The 18944-nt window shown below is 27.8% G+C and overlaps 1 protein-coding gene across 1 annotated transcript; it reads left to right on the top strand.

Moving 5' to 3' along the window:
* Positions 1-18517, top strand: LOC107451018 (uncharacterized). Its single transcript, XM_016066975.3, has 4 exons — positions 1-74; positions 8356-8573; positions 11524-11605; positions 18293-18517. Exons 2-4 carry the CDS (start codon positions 8367-8369, stop codon positions 18295-18297), a joined length of 294 nt encoding a protein of 97 aa, XP_015922461.1. The 5' UTR covers positions 1-74; positions 8356-8366; the 3' UTR covers positions 18298-18517.
* The last annotated feature ends 427 nt before the right edge of the window (positions 18518-18944 follow it).

The following is an 18944-nucleotide window of genomic DNA, read 5'->3' as shown; positions in this document are numbered from 1 at the left end:
TAGTAGCGGAATGCATAGGGAGTACTTGTTAAGTTAACATCACATTATCCCTAAGCCATCCATTGACCAACAAGGTAGGAATAAAATTTTTGTATTTATCATTATCTTACTATTTATAATCGTTGAGTTATAATAAATTGTACAACAAAAATAACAGCTTTTAAAAGTAATTTTATATTTTTTAACAGTTTTTGAAAATGGATTAAATTTTAAGCTTAGACTTAAGTACATTTTTAAAATAGTAGATGTAATGCTAGAAGTATTTCTTAATACGAGTTTAATCATCATGAAAATCTTCTTGTTTAGTTTTTTACTTTTATTACGAAGAAAGCTAATAGCGAAATATTAGTGGCATATTGTCAAGTTAATTATTACAACAATTGAAATTTTTGTTATACGAACAAAGGTTGGACAAGGGTAGGAGTTGTAAATCATATAATTAAACATATATTATTTTAATCTGGAGTTTTATAGAATCTAATTTTTTTTATTGATAATTTTATTCTTCACATTTTTTTAAGATATCAAATATTTAAAAATCAGTAGGCCGTTTTTTTTACTCGAACAATTAGCCCTCTTTTGAATGCTGAACAAATTACGTTGTCTAGAGAGTGCGGTAAAATTTTGCTTCATTTATAATAGTTTTTGTTGGTTTCAATATGGGGAAACCATATTGAATCAGCCTGATGTTGAAATTGTGAAGACTCATTTTTTCTCGAACATTTGTTTTATGTTGTATTTAAAACAATATATCTCAAATCATGTAACAGAAAAATGCTTTAAATAATTAACACAAGAACAGTTGCAAATAATGAAATTTGATATAATTAATTTAAATAAAAAACAGTAACATTGTGATTTTAAATAATAAAGGCAACGGTACTTATTTATAACAAGTTACTAGAATAATATACAAGTGTTTTGACAGTTGCAGTAGAAAACATTTCCTTTAATTAATTGTAAAAACAATTAAATTCAAAAATGTTTTTACTTCTAGTTCTGTTATAAGCATATATTTGCAATCAAAACAGCAAAAAAATTCAAATTGTGAAACGTAGTGCAATTGTTTAACATGATGGACCACAAAGAATTCATTTTATTCTAGAATAATATATATATTATTAAACAATGTTAATTACAGGCGTAAAAAAGCTCTTAAATTAATAATAATAATTTTTATTTAAAAATGCTTTTTTGTTGCTATTTCTGATTTAAATATGCATTTATTTTATATATAAGAAAACATGAAAGTATTAAATAAGAAACAATAACATTCATATTTATGTATTAATATATGAAAAATTATTAATTATTTAGTTAATACTCATTGTAATCTAATTTTTTTTTAATTTTCAAAGGAAAAGTTATTAAAACTAAAATGAATAAATTCTTATTTTATGAAACTTTATTATCATTAAATATTATTTTTCATATAGTCTGTTTTCCTTATAATTAAATAACATGCGTTTAAAAATAATAATTCATTTTTGTTTGGCCTAATAAAATCAAAAAAGAGTGGGTCGGCTGAACCTTGAGCTAACCCCTTAATGATCTTATCGTGGAACACGGTTCCTAGGTGATCACCGATGTCAGGCATCTGTGGCCAGGATCAGTTAACGAGTAGGTGACCACTTTGATTGGTCTGTAAAGGAAAAATTCGTTAAACTGTACCATAAAGTATTTGACTTCACGTACAGATAGTCGGGCTACCAAAGCACGGAATCCCTTCTGCAGAGGATTAAAATATCCTCCCACGGAGCAAACAATAGTAAAACTACTGTATTGAATGGTAACGATATTTCTGGTAGAAGAAAAACATAATTCAGGTGATAAAGCCAAAACTGTATTTAAACCATTGATTTAGTAATTTTTTTCTTTCAAGTCTTAACGGTTTAACGGAAATTCTGGTTCTCAAAATTCTTTTCACCACGCATTTAGCAACGAATACGAAGCTGAAAAGTAAATTCAACCGAAAAATGATTTTTATGACATGCTCTAAAATATCATGTTATCACATTCACCAATATTTTATTGTTGATTATACCAAAATCATTACGGAGTTGTATTGCTGCTCAGTTGAAATTAGCGTGCTACTATGTGTGCCTAGAAACCAGAAACTCGGTAAATTTTTACCGTATTCCAGCGTTTTGACCATACATTATTTTTTAGTGCAGGCATTTTTCCCAGACAGTCATCAATAGCCAATTGTGAAGCTCTACTTCAACGAAAATAAAGTACTACTATTACAAACCAGTCTATGAATTATGTCCTGATCTAATCAAATTCAGGTACAACTGGTCCAGTAGCACTGTATTTCCTGGTAGAGTAAAAAACTCGGCATGCAAAATTTTTCATGTTCTTAGCAAAGAATAATACATTTGTGAAATATTCCAATAAAATATAATTTATTCCAATAAAATATTAACAAATGAAGAAAAAAAGATTTAATTGCATAAATATTCAAATTCAATCAACTAAACTAACTAACCAATCAACTATTCAAATTCAAGAAATGAACTCAAACAAGATATGGTCGCCTTTGAGCCAAATTATTTTCCTTAATATTTTTCTAAAATTTATGATTGAAATCATTTACGAAAAATTAGATTAACATAAAAAGTGGGATGTATTACTGATTAATATTACTTTTTGTTCTTGATTTTGCATAACAATTATTATTTGAGTAATTAATTACTTGAGGTCTAACCTTTTGCAAAAAAAAAACTTTAAAATTGGTCTGATATGCAACACTCTACACTTCAGGTAATAATTGTCACCAAAACAAAAATGGCAAGAAATGCAAAAGCAGAACAATAATAAAGAGCAAAAAGTAATTTCGAGAAAAATATAAATTATTTAAATATTGCGGACAAACAAATATTTACAAGAAAAGATTTGGAAAATGAGTCTTATATCTTATATCTTGTCAATATCTTATAAAGACAAGAAGTTGTTGAATTTACTTTGCAGCTTTGTATTTTTTCACTAAATGTGTGGTAATAAGATTTATAATTTTGAAAAACCAGAATTTTTTGTAAACTGTAACCATATTAACGGGAAAATTACAAAATGAATGGTTTAAATATCGTATATTTTGATTTTATTCACCAGAATTTTTTTTTAACAGATATGTCATTACCATGCAGTAATTTTACCAGAATTTGCTTCTCAGTGTGTCCGTAGTGTCACCGCATTTGTTAGATTGATTCATCTTGTTAATTTGCGCAATTGAAAATTTCCATGTCCGAAATTTTAAAGAAATCGATTAATATATCCCAACAAATAAAATTAAAAAATGCAACTATTAAATTCCTTTTTTTTTCTCACTTTTAAAACATTTCTTTGGAATTTTCAGTTTTGACTTCTAAATGGGAAAGTAATAAGATAAGTTTTACCAGTAATAAGACTTCTGTAAGTTAATAAGATATAAAAATGGGGAAAAAATTATTTTTTTTTTGCCCATTCACAATCATTGAAAATTTTAAGGAATTAATCAAAATAAATATTTAAAACAAAATATTTTAAAAATCTAAATAAATTTTTTTATGTAAAATGGCTGCTCAAAATATAAACATTTTGAAGATATTAATAAATAATAATTTTCAAAAAACAATTTTATAAATTTATTAATACCTATGAATAATATGATATACAGGGGAGGCCAAAATAATGGAAACACTTCTATATACCAATACTTTAATCATATTTCTCCAGAAATACTTAAAGAATCATTTTATAACTTTATAAGCGTTTAGATCATGCGATTTCTCATACTAATCAATGAAGTTTAAGTTTAAAGTTTTTGCAGGTTTGAGAGACTGACTGTAAATTACAAACAAAAAATAGTGTTTTAGAACACCTTATACCAAAAAATCTAGCAATAAACTTGTAACTTGTAACAAATATTTCGGTCATTATATGCAATAAATGCAGGAAATTTAGTAAGCCTAGTTTAAATATTGATGGAGATATGGACATATTTATAAAAAACTAATTATTTTGTGTCACGCTTATATGTTATTACATTAAAAACATTCAATATAACTAAACAAACTTTTTAGAGCAATTTAAAATGAATAACAATTTTTTTTTCCTTAACATTTGAAAAAAAATCTTTTAGAACTGAATACATAAGTAATTAAAGTAGTTCCTTCAAACTGTGCATGCGAGGAAAAATAAATAAATTTTCTTGCATAATTTTGTAGTGAATCGTATTTAGCATATAATGAAAAAAGTCTGATTGCAATATCTTAAAAAATTTTAAAGGTTTCAAGCAATTTTCTTAGTAGTTTTTGAACCTTTTAAAAGAAACTGAAGAAAGGGATGTTCCACAAATATTATTTTGTATAAGACAAAATTAAATGACTAATAATTATACCTTACAATAAACTTTAATACGCCGAAATATGATTGTATAAGGAAAAAAAAACATGCGAAAGGAAAGATACTTTTATGGGGGTTGATCCGATCCCCAACAATGCTAGTGTCATTATTAATAAATCTTGCTTAATAGTACAAAATGAAATTTGTAGAAAACTCCTCATCATTTTGAGTTTTCTTTGAAAGAATATGAAAACTAACTAGAAAATTACTTGAAAATGTTTAAATTTTTAGGATATTCAAATCGAATTTTTTTATTAGTTGCTAAATACGATTCACTTCAAAATTAAGTACAAAAAATTTAAATATTTCCCTCGCATGCGCTGTTTAAAAAAGCTAATTTAATTACTCATATCTTTCGCAGTTTTTAACAAATTTTTCTCAAATTCTGAAACAATGATTTCGTTACTAATTTTAGATTTCTCCAAAAATTTTGTTTAAATTTTATTGAGTATTTTTAAAGTTATTTCCAAAAAACGCGAGACAAAAAAATTAGTTTTTCATAAAAATGTCCATATCTCCATAAATATTTAAGCTAGATTTATGAAATTTCATAAAATCATCTCTTATAATAACCAAAATTATTGTTATAAGTTCTAAATTTATTGCTCTAAATTTATTGCTACATTTCTTGCATAGGGTGTTCAAAAACACTATTTTCTGTTTGTAATTTATTGTCGGTCTCTCAAATCTCTAAAAGCTTTAAATTTTATTGATAATTATGAGAAAATGTAAAACCTAAGCACTTCTACATTTATAAAATGATTCTCTAAATATTTCTTGAAAAAGATCAAAAAATGTGTCAGTGTAGAAGTGTTTCCATTATTTTGTCCAACCCCCGTATGTTATTATTATTATTATTTTTTTTTTGGCAAACAGTATTCATAGATTTTGACTGCAAACAATTTAATCTGAAATTGAAGAAAGGATGGCAATATTCAATTTCTAAAACACTTTTAATACTTGGCAATCTTTTTTTCAGTTTTTTATTAATCAAATTTCAATATTTTATTGGTTTATTTACCAATAAATGCCAGATTCCATAGTATAATATGCTCTACCTGTATATGATACCTTTACTTTTTATAAATACGAAAGTAAAATACAGGAATACACAGCTTGAAACTAAAATATTTTCTACATGAAAATTCAAAAATAAAAGTACATAATATATATTTCATAAATACAGTTTTTAGTTTTTAGTTGGCAATTTTGACTTTAAAAACTTACACTTGCATTTTAAATTAGGAAATGCAGTCCCACTTTATATATACGTTTACGAAATTCTGATATTTTATTTATAACATTTTAAAACAAGAATATTTCACACAACACAAAATATTACAATTTTTGAGTTAGTAGAGCACTGGATAGTGGTCACGGAATATAAAAATCTTGTAATGACTAAAAAATATTACCTGCGAAACTTAAATCTTAGAAAATAAAGTACTAGGTATTTTCGGCAAAAAATATTTAAAATATCCACACTTTTATAGAAGAATAGAGGTTAACAACAAAAAATATTTTGAATTTCAAGCATAATTTATCACAAAATTGGATATTTTTCACTGTTTTTTTTTTCCTCGTAAAAACACTTTTTTAGACGGAAATAGCTTAAATATTTCAGTTATCTGAAATTTAATTTTTATTTGACGCTTAAATTTATCTAATACTAATGATATTTATAACATCGGAAATTGAAAGAGCAATACCAACTCATTTCTTATCCCTCGTATAATGCAGTTTATCTAGCAAAGATCAATTCTTTTTAAAACGTAAAAGATCAAAACCGCAATATTAGCGCAATTCTGATCTCTTGTACGTTGCCATTTAAGTAATAAAACACTTTTAAGATATAGAAAATTAAAACATCAAATATCATACACATTACTTATAAACTAGAAGTTTTTCTTGCACAATTCCTCTCTGAGAACCTTCCTATCCATCTGCTCAATAAATATATCAACTCTGTTCGTTAGTTGCCTAAAGATAATTATGAGAATATTTCTAATAATTCTCCACGTTTCTTTTAGCAAAAATTCTTGGAAGCGCTATTATATAATTTATTATTAGTAATGCAACTCTTGTTTCGAATGACATGGTGAAAATGATTTTCTTAGAATATGAAGGCATAAAAACCTAATTTTAAATTAATGAACTGAGTTTAACGAATCCATTCAAATGGGGGTTGATTAATGATAACTTGAATAAACTTTATAAATATTAAGCGAGCCGGAAAGTATGAATCGAAATGGATCAATAAAAAGGAATTGGTTTTTAAGACTAACGAATATTTAGCGCGCCGAAACGACGTTACTTTCCGGTCCCCCTAATATCTTGTTGCAGAAAAAAGCATTATCCTTCACTCTTATAATGTAGAAAAGTACTTTTAAATCAATGAGTTCAATGAGTAGTAAAATTTTGCCACGAAAACGTAAGTACATACAGTTAATTAAATTATATAGTATCATATGATTAAGCCACGATGGAACGAAGATTGAGATGCTAACCTGCTTGGGTTCTACCACCTAAGGTCACCCCCACTGTAAAAAAGTAGGAACTAATTACAGTAAATAGTACCGGCATTCAGGATGCTGGTACGTTTTGTCGTAAAATCCATTATACTGGAACCACTATCTTTTTCACTAACAATAGGAGAGTTCCATATTGGAGTTATCGCATATTAAGTACCTTCTTTCTACACTGTAAAAAATTTCGGATCAAATTACTGTACGAAGTACCGGCACTTTGGGTGCATCATCCATAAAATCAATTTTTACCGTGAAATATTATACCGTAATCTTCATAGTAATAATTTTCATTTCAATTTCCAATATATATTTAATTAGAGTGATTCAGCGATTTTATGGTAATTATTACTGTAAAATTTAAGGTATATCAGATTTTTGTCACGTAACATGTTCCGGTAAAACTGAATTTTACCGTAAAATTCACCCGGAAAACATCAATTCATCCGCAATTAATCATAAATTTTATCTGGTATTTTTTACTGTGTACAGTGCTGTCTGCTAATACTCGGTTTTCGAAACCACATTTACAATGAAGCTTATTAACCATACCTGGCTAAAGAAACGTTTTATCGAGTATTGGTAGGTAGGTACTTTATTTACGTTGCACTAGAGTTGCACAATGGGCTATTGGCGACGGTCTGTGAAACATCCCTGAGCAGGATCCGAAGACATGCCATCGCAATTTTGATCTTCTGCTGAGGGAATGGCTCCCCTGCTTTGGTAGCCCAACGACTTGCCCTTGAAGTCGAGCACTTTACGGTATAACAGTTTAACGAGGACCGATACCACGCACCCTCGGTACCTATATAGGTTGATCGTAGTGGTCACCCACCCGCTTTCTGATTGCAGCCCGTGATGCTTGACTTCGGTGTTCTACTGGAGACCGTGTCTTTACGATCAGTTCACTGCCGGACGGGACAATCGAGTATCGAATGGCACTAATCAGTAATGGATGCAATCATGTAAATTTATTTAAATTTAAAAATACCTATAATCATGTAAACTTATTTACATTTATTATAAACCAACGATTTCAGAAATAATAACATATTGTTTATACAAACATATTTTTTGACTAAACTGATTGCACTGGTTTTATTGTAAAAAACGATGATTTGGTTTATGTATCAAATTGCTTACATTAATAATTATTAAACAAAACTGTATTTATGAGCTTAATTACTCAATGTGAATTATTTATTAACCTGCTAGTGAAAATACATCTAGAATGATCACTTTGTCCTTTATTCTTCAGAGCAATATGTCCATCTATAACCGGATCAGTTTAAACTAACTAATTGCACCTACTTTTGATAGGCATAAATTTATGTTATTAGTAAGTCAGCAAACCTTAGAATTATTATTTGCCCATGTTCTCTCGATTATCAAAAACTATATAAAAAATGTATATTCAGCATTAATCACGAAAAAATTCGTGTTCCAGACTCCTCTCTGATGGTGGCTCTAAAAAGTACCACTGCGGTTGCAGCGCTGGTTGTTCTTCAATTAGCCTTGTCAACAGCAGGACAAACCTACCAATACAGTCGAGGGTGGACGAATGGAAGGAAGAGGTCTCACGAAGTAGAAAAAGAACTTCCGCAGTTTCCTCTGGCCTTCTCGGCCACGCCTTCAAAAGACTTTACAGATGATTTCTTGGATATGGTAATTATCATTTTGAAAAATTAAAACACAGATTACTCCCTTCCCCCAAAGAAAACTATACTTTTTAAGAGGCCCTTCTAATTCTATTTTCACAAGTAAACAAATGATAGATATTTATTATATTTGGCAGTATCTCTCAATACATGTAGTATACAAGGCTAACACCCAATCAAAATTTCAGATATAAAGGGTAACTATAATAAAATTAAATTTTAAAAAATCTGAAAACTGAGAAACACGATGTTTTAATACGCTGTTAAATTACCTACTTAAAATCCGAAACCTTTGGGATTTTGAGTAATTTCAGTAAGATTTGAGTTTCCTAAATTTTTTCTTAAAAAATTGCCTTAAAGGTTTGAAGAAAAATTCATATTAGCTCTAAAAATATCAAACGCTATTTCTCCTAATATATTAAAGTGACCCCTTTGTTTTTAACTTCTTTTAAAGATATTGTGCTGTTTAATAATATTAAATCATCAAAAGTTTGTTAAGTACAATAGTATCAAGAAAACACAAATTAAAAATTTAGCCTAAAACCCAAGAAATTGAGGGTAAAGGCCTCTAAAAAGAACTTTTATACTTAAAATACAAAGAAGAAAATATTTCTCTACGCATTTCCCCATTAGAAAAAAAAATTTATTAAAAGAAAAGTACTTAAATTATTTTGATGTAATTCGAATACTTAATTTAATATGTGCAGAGAGTTGCTTCAAAAGGAGATAAATTCTGTAATAGTATCATGTTTTGTTCGATACAACAATTGATGTAAATTTTGTAAATTAATAAATCAAGAAGTTATTAAAAGAAGAGCAGTAAAATTTTTGTAAGTTAGAAAAAAAAAATTTGTTAAATTGTCTAGAAAAATCTGGAAGCTACTTACAAAATATCGTTTTGTTTCGAAATGTACCATTTGAAGAACGGGGTGAAATAAAGTTCTATGTGTTTATTAATAGCATGTCATATACATTCAAATAAAACTAGGGAATAATTTGTGCTATGTATGAATCAAGCAAATCAAAGTGAATGAAACACAAATCAATGCACAAGAATATGAGTTCTATAGTTTCAGTTGTATAGACAAAAGATATCTCAGCGTCGAAACACAAAATGACATCAGAAAGTAACGAGACAAATACGTTGCAATAAGAAAAATAGTCGTTTAATCAATATGGATAGAGGTAAAAGCTTAAACGAAATAATAAAAGAAGGAAAATAAGAAACAGGTCGTAAAATTTGAGTTGAATGTCATTTTTTTACCAGTAAACTTTTCCAACCTTAGAAAGCCTACTGCGGATATTAATATGCAGGGCATTTATCAAATTTCTTGTCAGTGTGGATTTGAGTATAATGAAAAAACAATACCTACCCTTAAACTTCGACTTAAAAACAACGAAAGATATGTCCAAAATAAGAATATCGAAATATCTTCCAACGCCCTACAGAGTTTAATTTTAATCATACATTTGAGTTTCCTTTAGCTGAAATCATTCAAAATTGCTCTTTATCTGCTGACCTTAACTTCTAAAAATTGTTCCGCATTTTGAAAAATTCTTATAATTTAGTTAATGATCTTTCTAATATCATATTCATTCATAATGTTTGGAAATCTATTCTAATTTAAATACCACTTCCTGCACACTGAGGTTTACACCCGACCCCCTCACACCTGTATCTCTCTCTTCTTTTATCATCGTGCTCAAGCTTGATTTTCCTGAAACCATGTCCGCTATTTTTTGATGATTCTCACTATGAAATAATTCGGGAGCTAACGAATATTTTGGTGTTCGATTCGGTCATTTTGGTGATGAAATATTTACTTCTTCAGTTGTCTTTTCCCTTATAACTTCGATAGTTCCTGCAGTTTCTTCTTGTGGTTTTTCATCAAATATAACAGGTCCATGCTCAATGACATTAAATAGTCATGGGCCTCTTCAATTGTTAAAAATCTTCGACTCATTTTCGACGCTTTCTCGCTAAAATGACTAGGCATTGAATGAATAGCTCACTTCTAAGTTCATAATTTCCCACCAAAAAGATAGCGTCACCACGTGATTAAACCTCTTGACCAATGAGGAGGAATTTTAAAAGTAAACTCTGACGTTTTGTTCAAAGAAACCCGGATGTAATTGAGTTTCTCAGCAGGGTGCCGGTAGTAGGGGATTTTACCATTGCCCTGTATATAGGACAGCATCTAAATCACTTGTAAAACCAGTTTAAATATACATTTTTTGAATCAATTTTTACTCAAATGTAATACTAAAGTCTTGGAGTTAATAAATTTCAAAAGAAATTTATTGTCTTCTTCTTGCAATTATTGGAAATGAAATTTTAATTCGTGTCAAATTAAATAGTAAAAAATAGCTATTTTCATAAATTTAAAAAAAAAATACAAAAAACATAAAATTAAACATAAAATGGGTGTAATTAATGTCAATCCATCAAAAACTTCCTTTTAGAAGTGAAAAATAATAAAATTTAACGATATCAGCTGTAAAAATGCAACAAATTGCAACTGTCCTGTATATAGGACGATGGTAAAATACGGATTAAACCACTTATCTCCTTATAGCAATGTGTTTGCTTCGTTACTTTCTCCTGTCATTTTGTGCTTCGATACAGACGAACGTTACTGTTTATAGAACTATAACTATAGTATATCCATTTTCGTGCATTTATTTGTGTTTCATCAACGCTTTGCTATATTCTTGTTTTATACATATTTTTCAAATAAATTCTTAGATATAATAATGTTTCAATGAAAAATATTTTTAAAATAGTTTGAAAAACTAACTAGAAGTAGCAGGTCACACACTGTTTTAGTAAATCTTGTCAAAGAGTTTTCTTTGTCACCATTTAAATACTGTTCAGAAATTGGATTTTAAAAGTTTTATTCTGAAATCTACATTTCTGATTTTTCGGAAAAAAGTTCAATATAATCTTCTTATTTCAGTTATCTCAGGATGTTCCATTCAGAAAAAAATTGATCCAAATGCTGTGGAAAATGGAACAACAGGAAGATAATGGGCCAGGATGTAAGCACCACGCTCTTTCTATTCTTTATTTTTACTTTTTTTTATCACGCATTTAAATGTTTTACAACTTTTAGGATTATTATAATTGTGAAGTGCCTTTCTTTAAATTTAAAATATTACAAAATTAATTATAATATTAATTAGTTTTCATTTTTCTTAAAGTATTACAAATTGGTTTTTAAAAAATTTAAAGCCATGGACATTATTTATGTTCCTTTACAGCAACTTTCTGCATGAACACTGAAGCTCATCGTTAAAAGAGTGCGTTACAAAAAACCTAGATTTCGTGCAATATTATCTTAATAATTTTGGTCAGAATTAATTTTGCGTCCTAGGGATTAATTGGTCAATTTATCCCGTTAATTTATAATTACTTTTTACCTGCAAAGAAGATAATGTTTTGACAGAATCTTAAACTTCAAGTAAAAAAAATGAAAGAAAAAATGCAAACAATTCATTATTAAATGCTTATATTTATTGCTTTGCTTATATTTATTGCTTCACTTCATTCTTTTTAAAGTAATCAAAAAAATAAAATATATTAGGATTGATCATTGTGAAACACCCTTTAGAATCACAAAGTCATGACAAGCATTTAAGAATTATTTTTAACAATGAGAATTTCTGAAATGTCATCGATGAATCTTAACCTTAATCATTTACTTAAAAACTTAACTCGTACAGACGTAATTTTTTTAAAACGATCTACAAATGAACGAAAAAGAAAATGAATGATCACTCCAATAAATTTAGAATTTTTGTGAAAATTATGATTATATTTTAATAATTTTACAGCTATTGAAAATCTTTTATTTGACTGTGTTTTTCAAATTATAAAAATGAATTTCCTCTACTAAAGTCTGCATCTTTAACTTTTTTAACCATATGGGATCTTAAGTCTAATGTAATGAATATTATTTGACATAATTTTATCACTTAAAAGATAAAACTTTAAGATTTTGTTTTGTTTTTATATCTTTACAAAGCGATTTTCTGCGTAAAAATATAATTGGATTTACCCTCGTTAGTTGGAATTTTAAATGAATTTTTATTAGCGAAAAAATAATTTAATTGAATTAATGAAATAATTAATTATAAATTCAAAATAATAAATTCGATTCAAGTTATCTTTTAGAAAGTTTGAGTTTCGTTTAAATAATATAAAGAAATGCACTGTAAAAGCTAATACACTGTAAAAATATAAACAAATACGCTATAAAAATGGCCTAAAATATGTAAAAAGTAATAAAATACTTCATTTGTTTATGAAATAATTAAAAAAAACTAAAAAGAATAATTAATTTTAATTAATGGAATTGTTTTTTTTTTCAAATGGCAAGCTATGGCATTATGCGTATAAATATGTATGAGTATTTTAATCACTGAGACAATTTTTGTGTCATTGCAAGATACAAAACAAAATACTCGTCGCACCTAAAAATACTCATACTTAAGATCTAGGTAAGGTTTCATTGACATTTTTGTCTGGATCAAACAGTGTCTGTCCAAGTCTATAATGACCTCGGACCGTGGCGAATTCATACTTAAGGACCTAATAAAATGAAGTGGAATATTGTAAGAGGCAGGTGAATCAAAATTTACGTTAATTTAATATCTTCATCATAATAAGGACTTTATAATGAGCACTTAGTATGAATCTTCATCTCTTCAATTAGTTTAAAAGCTTATTCTCAGAGATTTAGCTTAATAGTTGTAAACCCCTAAATACAAGCGCCATGTAACCTAAACTACATCCAGATGGTGACCTAGTTTAAGCAGTGTAAACTATTCTTAATTAAATAGTTAAATGAATTCAGGTTTTAAATCGAAAGTAAATCAAATTTCGATTAAATTTAACATTTGAAATGAAACTGATAAAAATACCGCTGATAATTTTACTTTTATCGTGTCAGTGTGCTTTTCCTCAAAATAAGTGGTGCTCCGTAACCACAGCTCTTAATGAATATTTTTGGAATACTTGTCAAATTAAGGGACCAGATAGAAAACACATTAGGACTCGCAACTTAATATTTAAGTGAGGTAAAAACTGAAACAGTGTTAGAATAGAGTAAATTATTAACAAGGAAAGAAAGATCACAGAGATCTACAGTGTAAAAAATACCAGATTGAAATGTGGCAAAAATTATCTACACTCTTGGTGTCAGTACTTTTACCGTAATATCCAATTTACAGAAACATATTAGGAACAAACCATCTGATACACCGAATTTTTACAGTAATAACTATCGTGAAATCACTGAATCACTCTAATTAAATAAATATTACTGTAAAAATAACGATACAATATTTTACGGTAAAAGTACCGGTACTCTGTACCGTAATTCTATCCGGAATTTTTTACAGTTAATTTCCTTTACTTGAAGAAACTAGAGAAGTCAAAGATGATTATGAGAAACATTTCTAAATATCATTCAATTATCAAACTGGTTACCGTAATTCTATCCGAAATTTTTTACAGTTAATTTCCTTTACTTGAAGAAACTGGAGAAGTCAAGGATGATTATGAGAAACATTTCTAAATATCATTCAGTTATCAAACTGGTTATGTTGTTCTTGAATCTCGTCTTCCTCAATAGTGATATGTTAGGCTGTTGTATTGTTTTGTTTTTCTTAACTTTAATATTAATTTCAAACGTACAAAATTATTTTTAATGTGCACAAAATACTCAAGCAATGAAAATTTGTGCTTCTCTTTTCCCCCCTAGATTATGGAGTCAGAATATTAAATTTTTGAAATTCAGGAAAAATTATTTATACTCAGATTTCAAAAAGCATGTAAAAGTACCATACTCTGCATGGTAATGACATTTTAGGTAAAAAAAATTTGGCTGATAAAATTAAAATATACAATATTTAAAATATGCATTTAGTACATTTTCCTTTCAGTCGGCCTGGTGGCCGAGCTGTTAGCGTGCATGACGCGGAGCCAGTGGCTGCGGGTTCGAATCCCGCTCTGGGCATAGATGTTTCTTTCTCTCTCTTTGTGCTCTATGTCCTTTCTCCTTTGTGCGTGAATGTGTGCGTATGACCCGCCCTATAAACAGGCTTGTGGTTGTGTGACGTGGGCTACGCTGCTCCACCACCGTGGCTTCGCCACAGGTGCCCACTGGGTAACGAGAAGAGGGTAGCAGTTCTGGCCCTTTCTGAGGCCAATGGACAATAGTTCCAAGTGCCCGCCATTAAAAAAATAAAAATAATGAAAAAATAAAAACATTTTCCTTTCATTTGGCAACGGTGCATCGGAAATTCTGGTATTTAAAACTATATATCTTATTAACACACATTTATTAAAAAAATATATAACTGAAAAGTAAATTTTACTGTATGAATGGGTTTTATGCCATGTCCTAAGGTATCATTAATTACTTAGCAAATTTTACCACATTTACCATTTTTTATATTTATAGTTAATTTAATAACATAAATGAACCATATTTTACTTTATTTTATTTTATTTTATTTTATAACCGACGTTGAACAGCTAACCCAATTTTGGGTTTACGACTACTAATGTTCAAAACCGTTACCTTGTAATTTTGAAGCCAATCCAGAAGACAAGGGAGCTCCTGGATCAAGTATCGGGAGAAATTTGCCCTCGTNTATTTTATTTTATTTTATTTTATAACCGTCGTTGAACAGCTAACCCAATTTTGGGTTTGCGACTACTAATGTTCAAAACCGTTACCTTGTAATTTTGAAGCCAATCCAGAAGACAAGGGAACTCCTGGATCAAGTATCGGGAGAAATTTGCCTTCGTAGAGTACTTTTTGATGGAACTAACCCGAATTTGAGTTAAGTGGAGGGGAAGACCACGAGAACCTATCAAGGTTAGCCTGACTGCAAGGGGAAAATCATATTTTATTGTTAATTTTGACAAAATTATTACCAAAGTGCTAGGGTAAAAATTACTCTTAATTAAAATTTAAAACTTTTTGGTGCTTCTATAGAGCTAGAAATATGGTAACTTTTATGGTAATATGGTAAGTTTTGGCCTTGCGCCATAATTTTTACGCAGTGTAATTATTTTCACTAATCCATTTAGCCGTTATTAATTTTATCAACTTTTCAATAAAAATCAAATCAATCCAGTAGATTATCTGTTGCATTTTTTTCTTGTCTTCTTTGTTGAGTAATTTTCTTAAAATGTATTTCCTTTGTTTTCTGTATTTTTAATTCATTTTTTATTTTTATTTTATTTCATTTTGCTGTTGTTTGTTGGAGAAATGTCTGAAAATAAAGAATATAAAAAAGCATTTACGTTAGGTTATATTACAAAAACAATTACGATTATTTACAATCATTGCACCTTCAAACACAAAAACAAACTGTATATCGCAAATTAATCTTATCAAATTCAGAATTTTTAGAAATTCATTCCAAATTTAGATATAAAATTCAGTAATCTAGAAGCATGCAAAAGTCATGAAAAGTATTTTACTTTAAGAACAAAATTAGAACTGAATTGATGACAATGAGACAGGAAACATTTTTTGAAATACATTTTAAAATTGTCAATAAAATACAGTTTTTATAATTCAGTAACATAAAAAACATCCTAATTTAAAATATTTCATACTATCGATCAAAACTAGAAACTGAATATAAAAAATTACTGTTAACGCATTAATAAAATTATTTCTTTCGAATGCATTTCAAAGCTGGATATAGAATACAATTTTTGTTTCAGTGACATTAAAAAGCCATAATATTTTAAAACATTTTATGATTACGAACAAAATTAAATCAATATTAAAATACCTTGATTATCTGTTAATTTTGGTTTGGTTTTCAAGAGTATATTTCTTATTTCCAAGCATTTAGTAAAATATGAAACTGAAAAGTTTCATATTTTAATGGTATAATAAATGGTCCCGAATAAATGGTTTTCATACCAGGAACTAAGGTATCATGAAAAAAAATTACCATGTTTTACCATATTTACTAAATTTTACACATTTATCAAATTTTACCTTATATGATAAAACCATATTCTATTGTCAATTTCACCGAAACGCTTCAGTAAAAATTACCGAGATTTTTGGTATTCTAATCGAGCCAGAAACATGATAAACCTTACCATATTCTGGTAGTTATGACCATAGTCTTTTTTTCAGTGTAGAAAGTGTTTTAATGTTTTTTTGTCTTTAAAGAAACATTGGGAATAAATTCATTTATGTTTCAGATTAAAATTTTATGCTTAGCAAAGTATAAGCTCTATCGAATATTGAACTAAATCTTAAAACATTTATTTAAATTCAAATATTATTCAAAGTTTCACGACCAACCGACGCCAAAATTTATTTCATTCTGCTAAATCTAATACGTGATTTAAATCTCTAATTATACTTTTAGACAGGCTTCCTTAATGTAGCTGTTGAACAAATATATCTTGTTTTGTAATAAAGATATTATAGAACATTCTAAGAAGTCTACCGAAGTAATCTTGAATATTTAATGTACATTGTAATCAAAACAGTCCCTCTCATAACTTCATTATCTGATTTAATTCTTTAAAGAATATATTTGGCATGTTTATTGGTTGGATAAATTTTAGAAACTTGTAACTTTTTCCTTACGTTAAGTAAGCTAGAACATTCATTAAGACTCAAGTATAATAAAACATTATTTAATACATTAAATGGTACTTTTTAATAAAATTTAAACGAAAAAAAAATTCTTCTCATATGCTACAATAACTTTTTTTTAAAGCTTGAAAAGAAAACTTATATACAACTACTATCATTATTGCAATCTAAAATCGCAACAAAAAAATCAAGGATGTTCAATATAATTTCAAAAGAAAATAAGTTTTAGGGTTAATTGCTTTAAGCAACTTTTCTTTACTAATATATATATATATATATATATCTTCCTTGTAAATCATAATTTTAAAATCTGTAAACGCAATGAAATTAAAAAAAAATTGAAAATACATAATATAGCATACGCTGGAGCCATAAACTGCAAGTATCGTTTTCTTTAAAGTTTAAGATGATTAAAAAGAGTGTAAAAAAGCATAACAAAAAAGTATTTCGAATAATGGAGAGGCTAACCAATTTATAAAAATATTCTATTTTTACGCAAATTAACCTTGCTATCTGACAAGTCTTGTAATTACTATGAACTAATTTTCTTTGTACGGAATAATTTTATCAAACTTAAATTTATTTTTTTTCAAAGAAAGCAAAAGCAAAATACTTTATCTTACAAACCTTGCTATAAATAGAGAACATAGTGGGTAGCGTCTACATCAAATAGTTTTAATAAGACAAGAATTCCAATCTGATTTAGTGTTTTGATGAAAATGTTTTTATAGTGTCAANTATATTTATCCATATATCCATATATTATTAGTAATTGTTTATTATTAGTACATAAACATTTCTTTTCCAGGCATATGATCATGCAACATTTTATTTTTCATAATGTGTTTATAGAAGTCGCATTTTTCATGATTTTCTCTCTTTCTAAGCTAAAAAAGTTATGGGTACACTTTAAAGCTCAGTAATTAACCCGTTTTTAACGAGTGTTAAAAGGATTACTCAATTTTAGCAAAAATTATAAATGATTACCACTGCATATGTCAATTTATTATTTCATATTTTTTCAGGGATATTATATATAATACATTGTTCTTTTTCTAATTTAGAGTTTTTTTTTTTTTAGATTAGTTCAGGAGAGTTGCAAGTAAAGGTACCAAGATGTGTTGATGATGGTTTCAAAACAAATCTTAATTTTAAATTAAAAAACAAAAATGCTTATTATAAAAATAATTAGGATAAAAATAATAAAATTTTGATTGTTTATTGAAATTAACTATTTCATGATCATTTTGTGTACTCCACTTTAACATTTGTATTTATTAAATAAATATTTAATCATTTTTTAGAATAGATGTCTCTGATGATATTATTTATTCATTCAACCATTCAAACTTTATCCTAAATTTAATTTTCTAATTCCATCATTTTTTTAAACTTTTTTTTTAAATCCAATTGCGACTTTAATTCCAGTACTAATTAAAGTCAAAACATTCGAATTCAAATTGAACCTCTGTCTTATCACCTTATTGTTTACAAATATTGAACAATTGAAAGGCTGGAGACAATAAAATGATAAGCCATATTTCTAAATCCCTTTGAAAGGCATTTTTGATTAAAGAAATTATGAATTCGATGTAGAAGTAGGATGTTGACGAGCATTGTAATCAAGTGGGAATGAGAAAATATGAAAATTACCCAATATACTAAAAAATAATTCTTAGCTTAGGACAAATATTTTTACACAATATTACTATTCCAGAAAGAGTTGAAAGAAT

The sequence above is a fragment of the Parasteatoda tepidariorum genome, chromosome X1 (assembly GCF_043381705.1).
Source record: "Parasteatoda tepidariorum isolate YZ-2023 chromosome X1, CAS_Ptep_4.0, whole genome shotgun sequence".
Classification (NCBI taxonomy): domain Eukaryota; kingdom Metazoa; phylum Arthropoda; class Arachnida; order Araneae; family Theridiidae; genus Parasteatoda; species Parasteatoda tepidariorum.
Note: the sequence above shows the minus strand (reverse complement) of the source record. Positions and strands in the feature narration are given on the sequence as shown.

Excerpts from the sequence above, each read along its gene's own strand:
- LOC107451018 (XM_016066975.3), top strand. The coding sequence starts at position 8,367 with ATGGTGGCTCTAAAAAGTACCACTGCGGTTGCAGCGCTGGTTGTTCTT. Across the intron at positions 8,574-11,523 it reads CAGATGATTTCTTGGATATG|TTATCTCAGGATGTTCCATT; the intron begins GTAATTATCATT and ends TTCTTATTTCAG.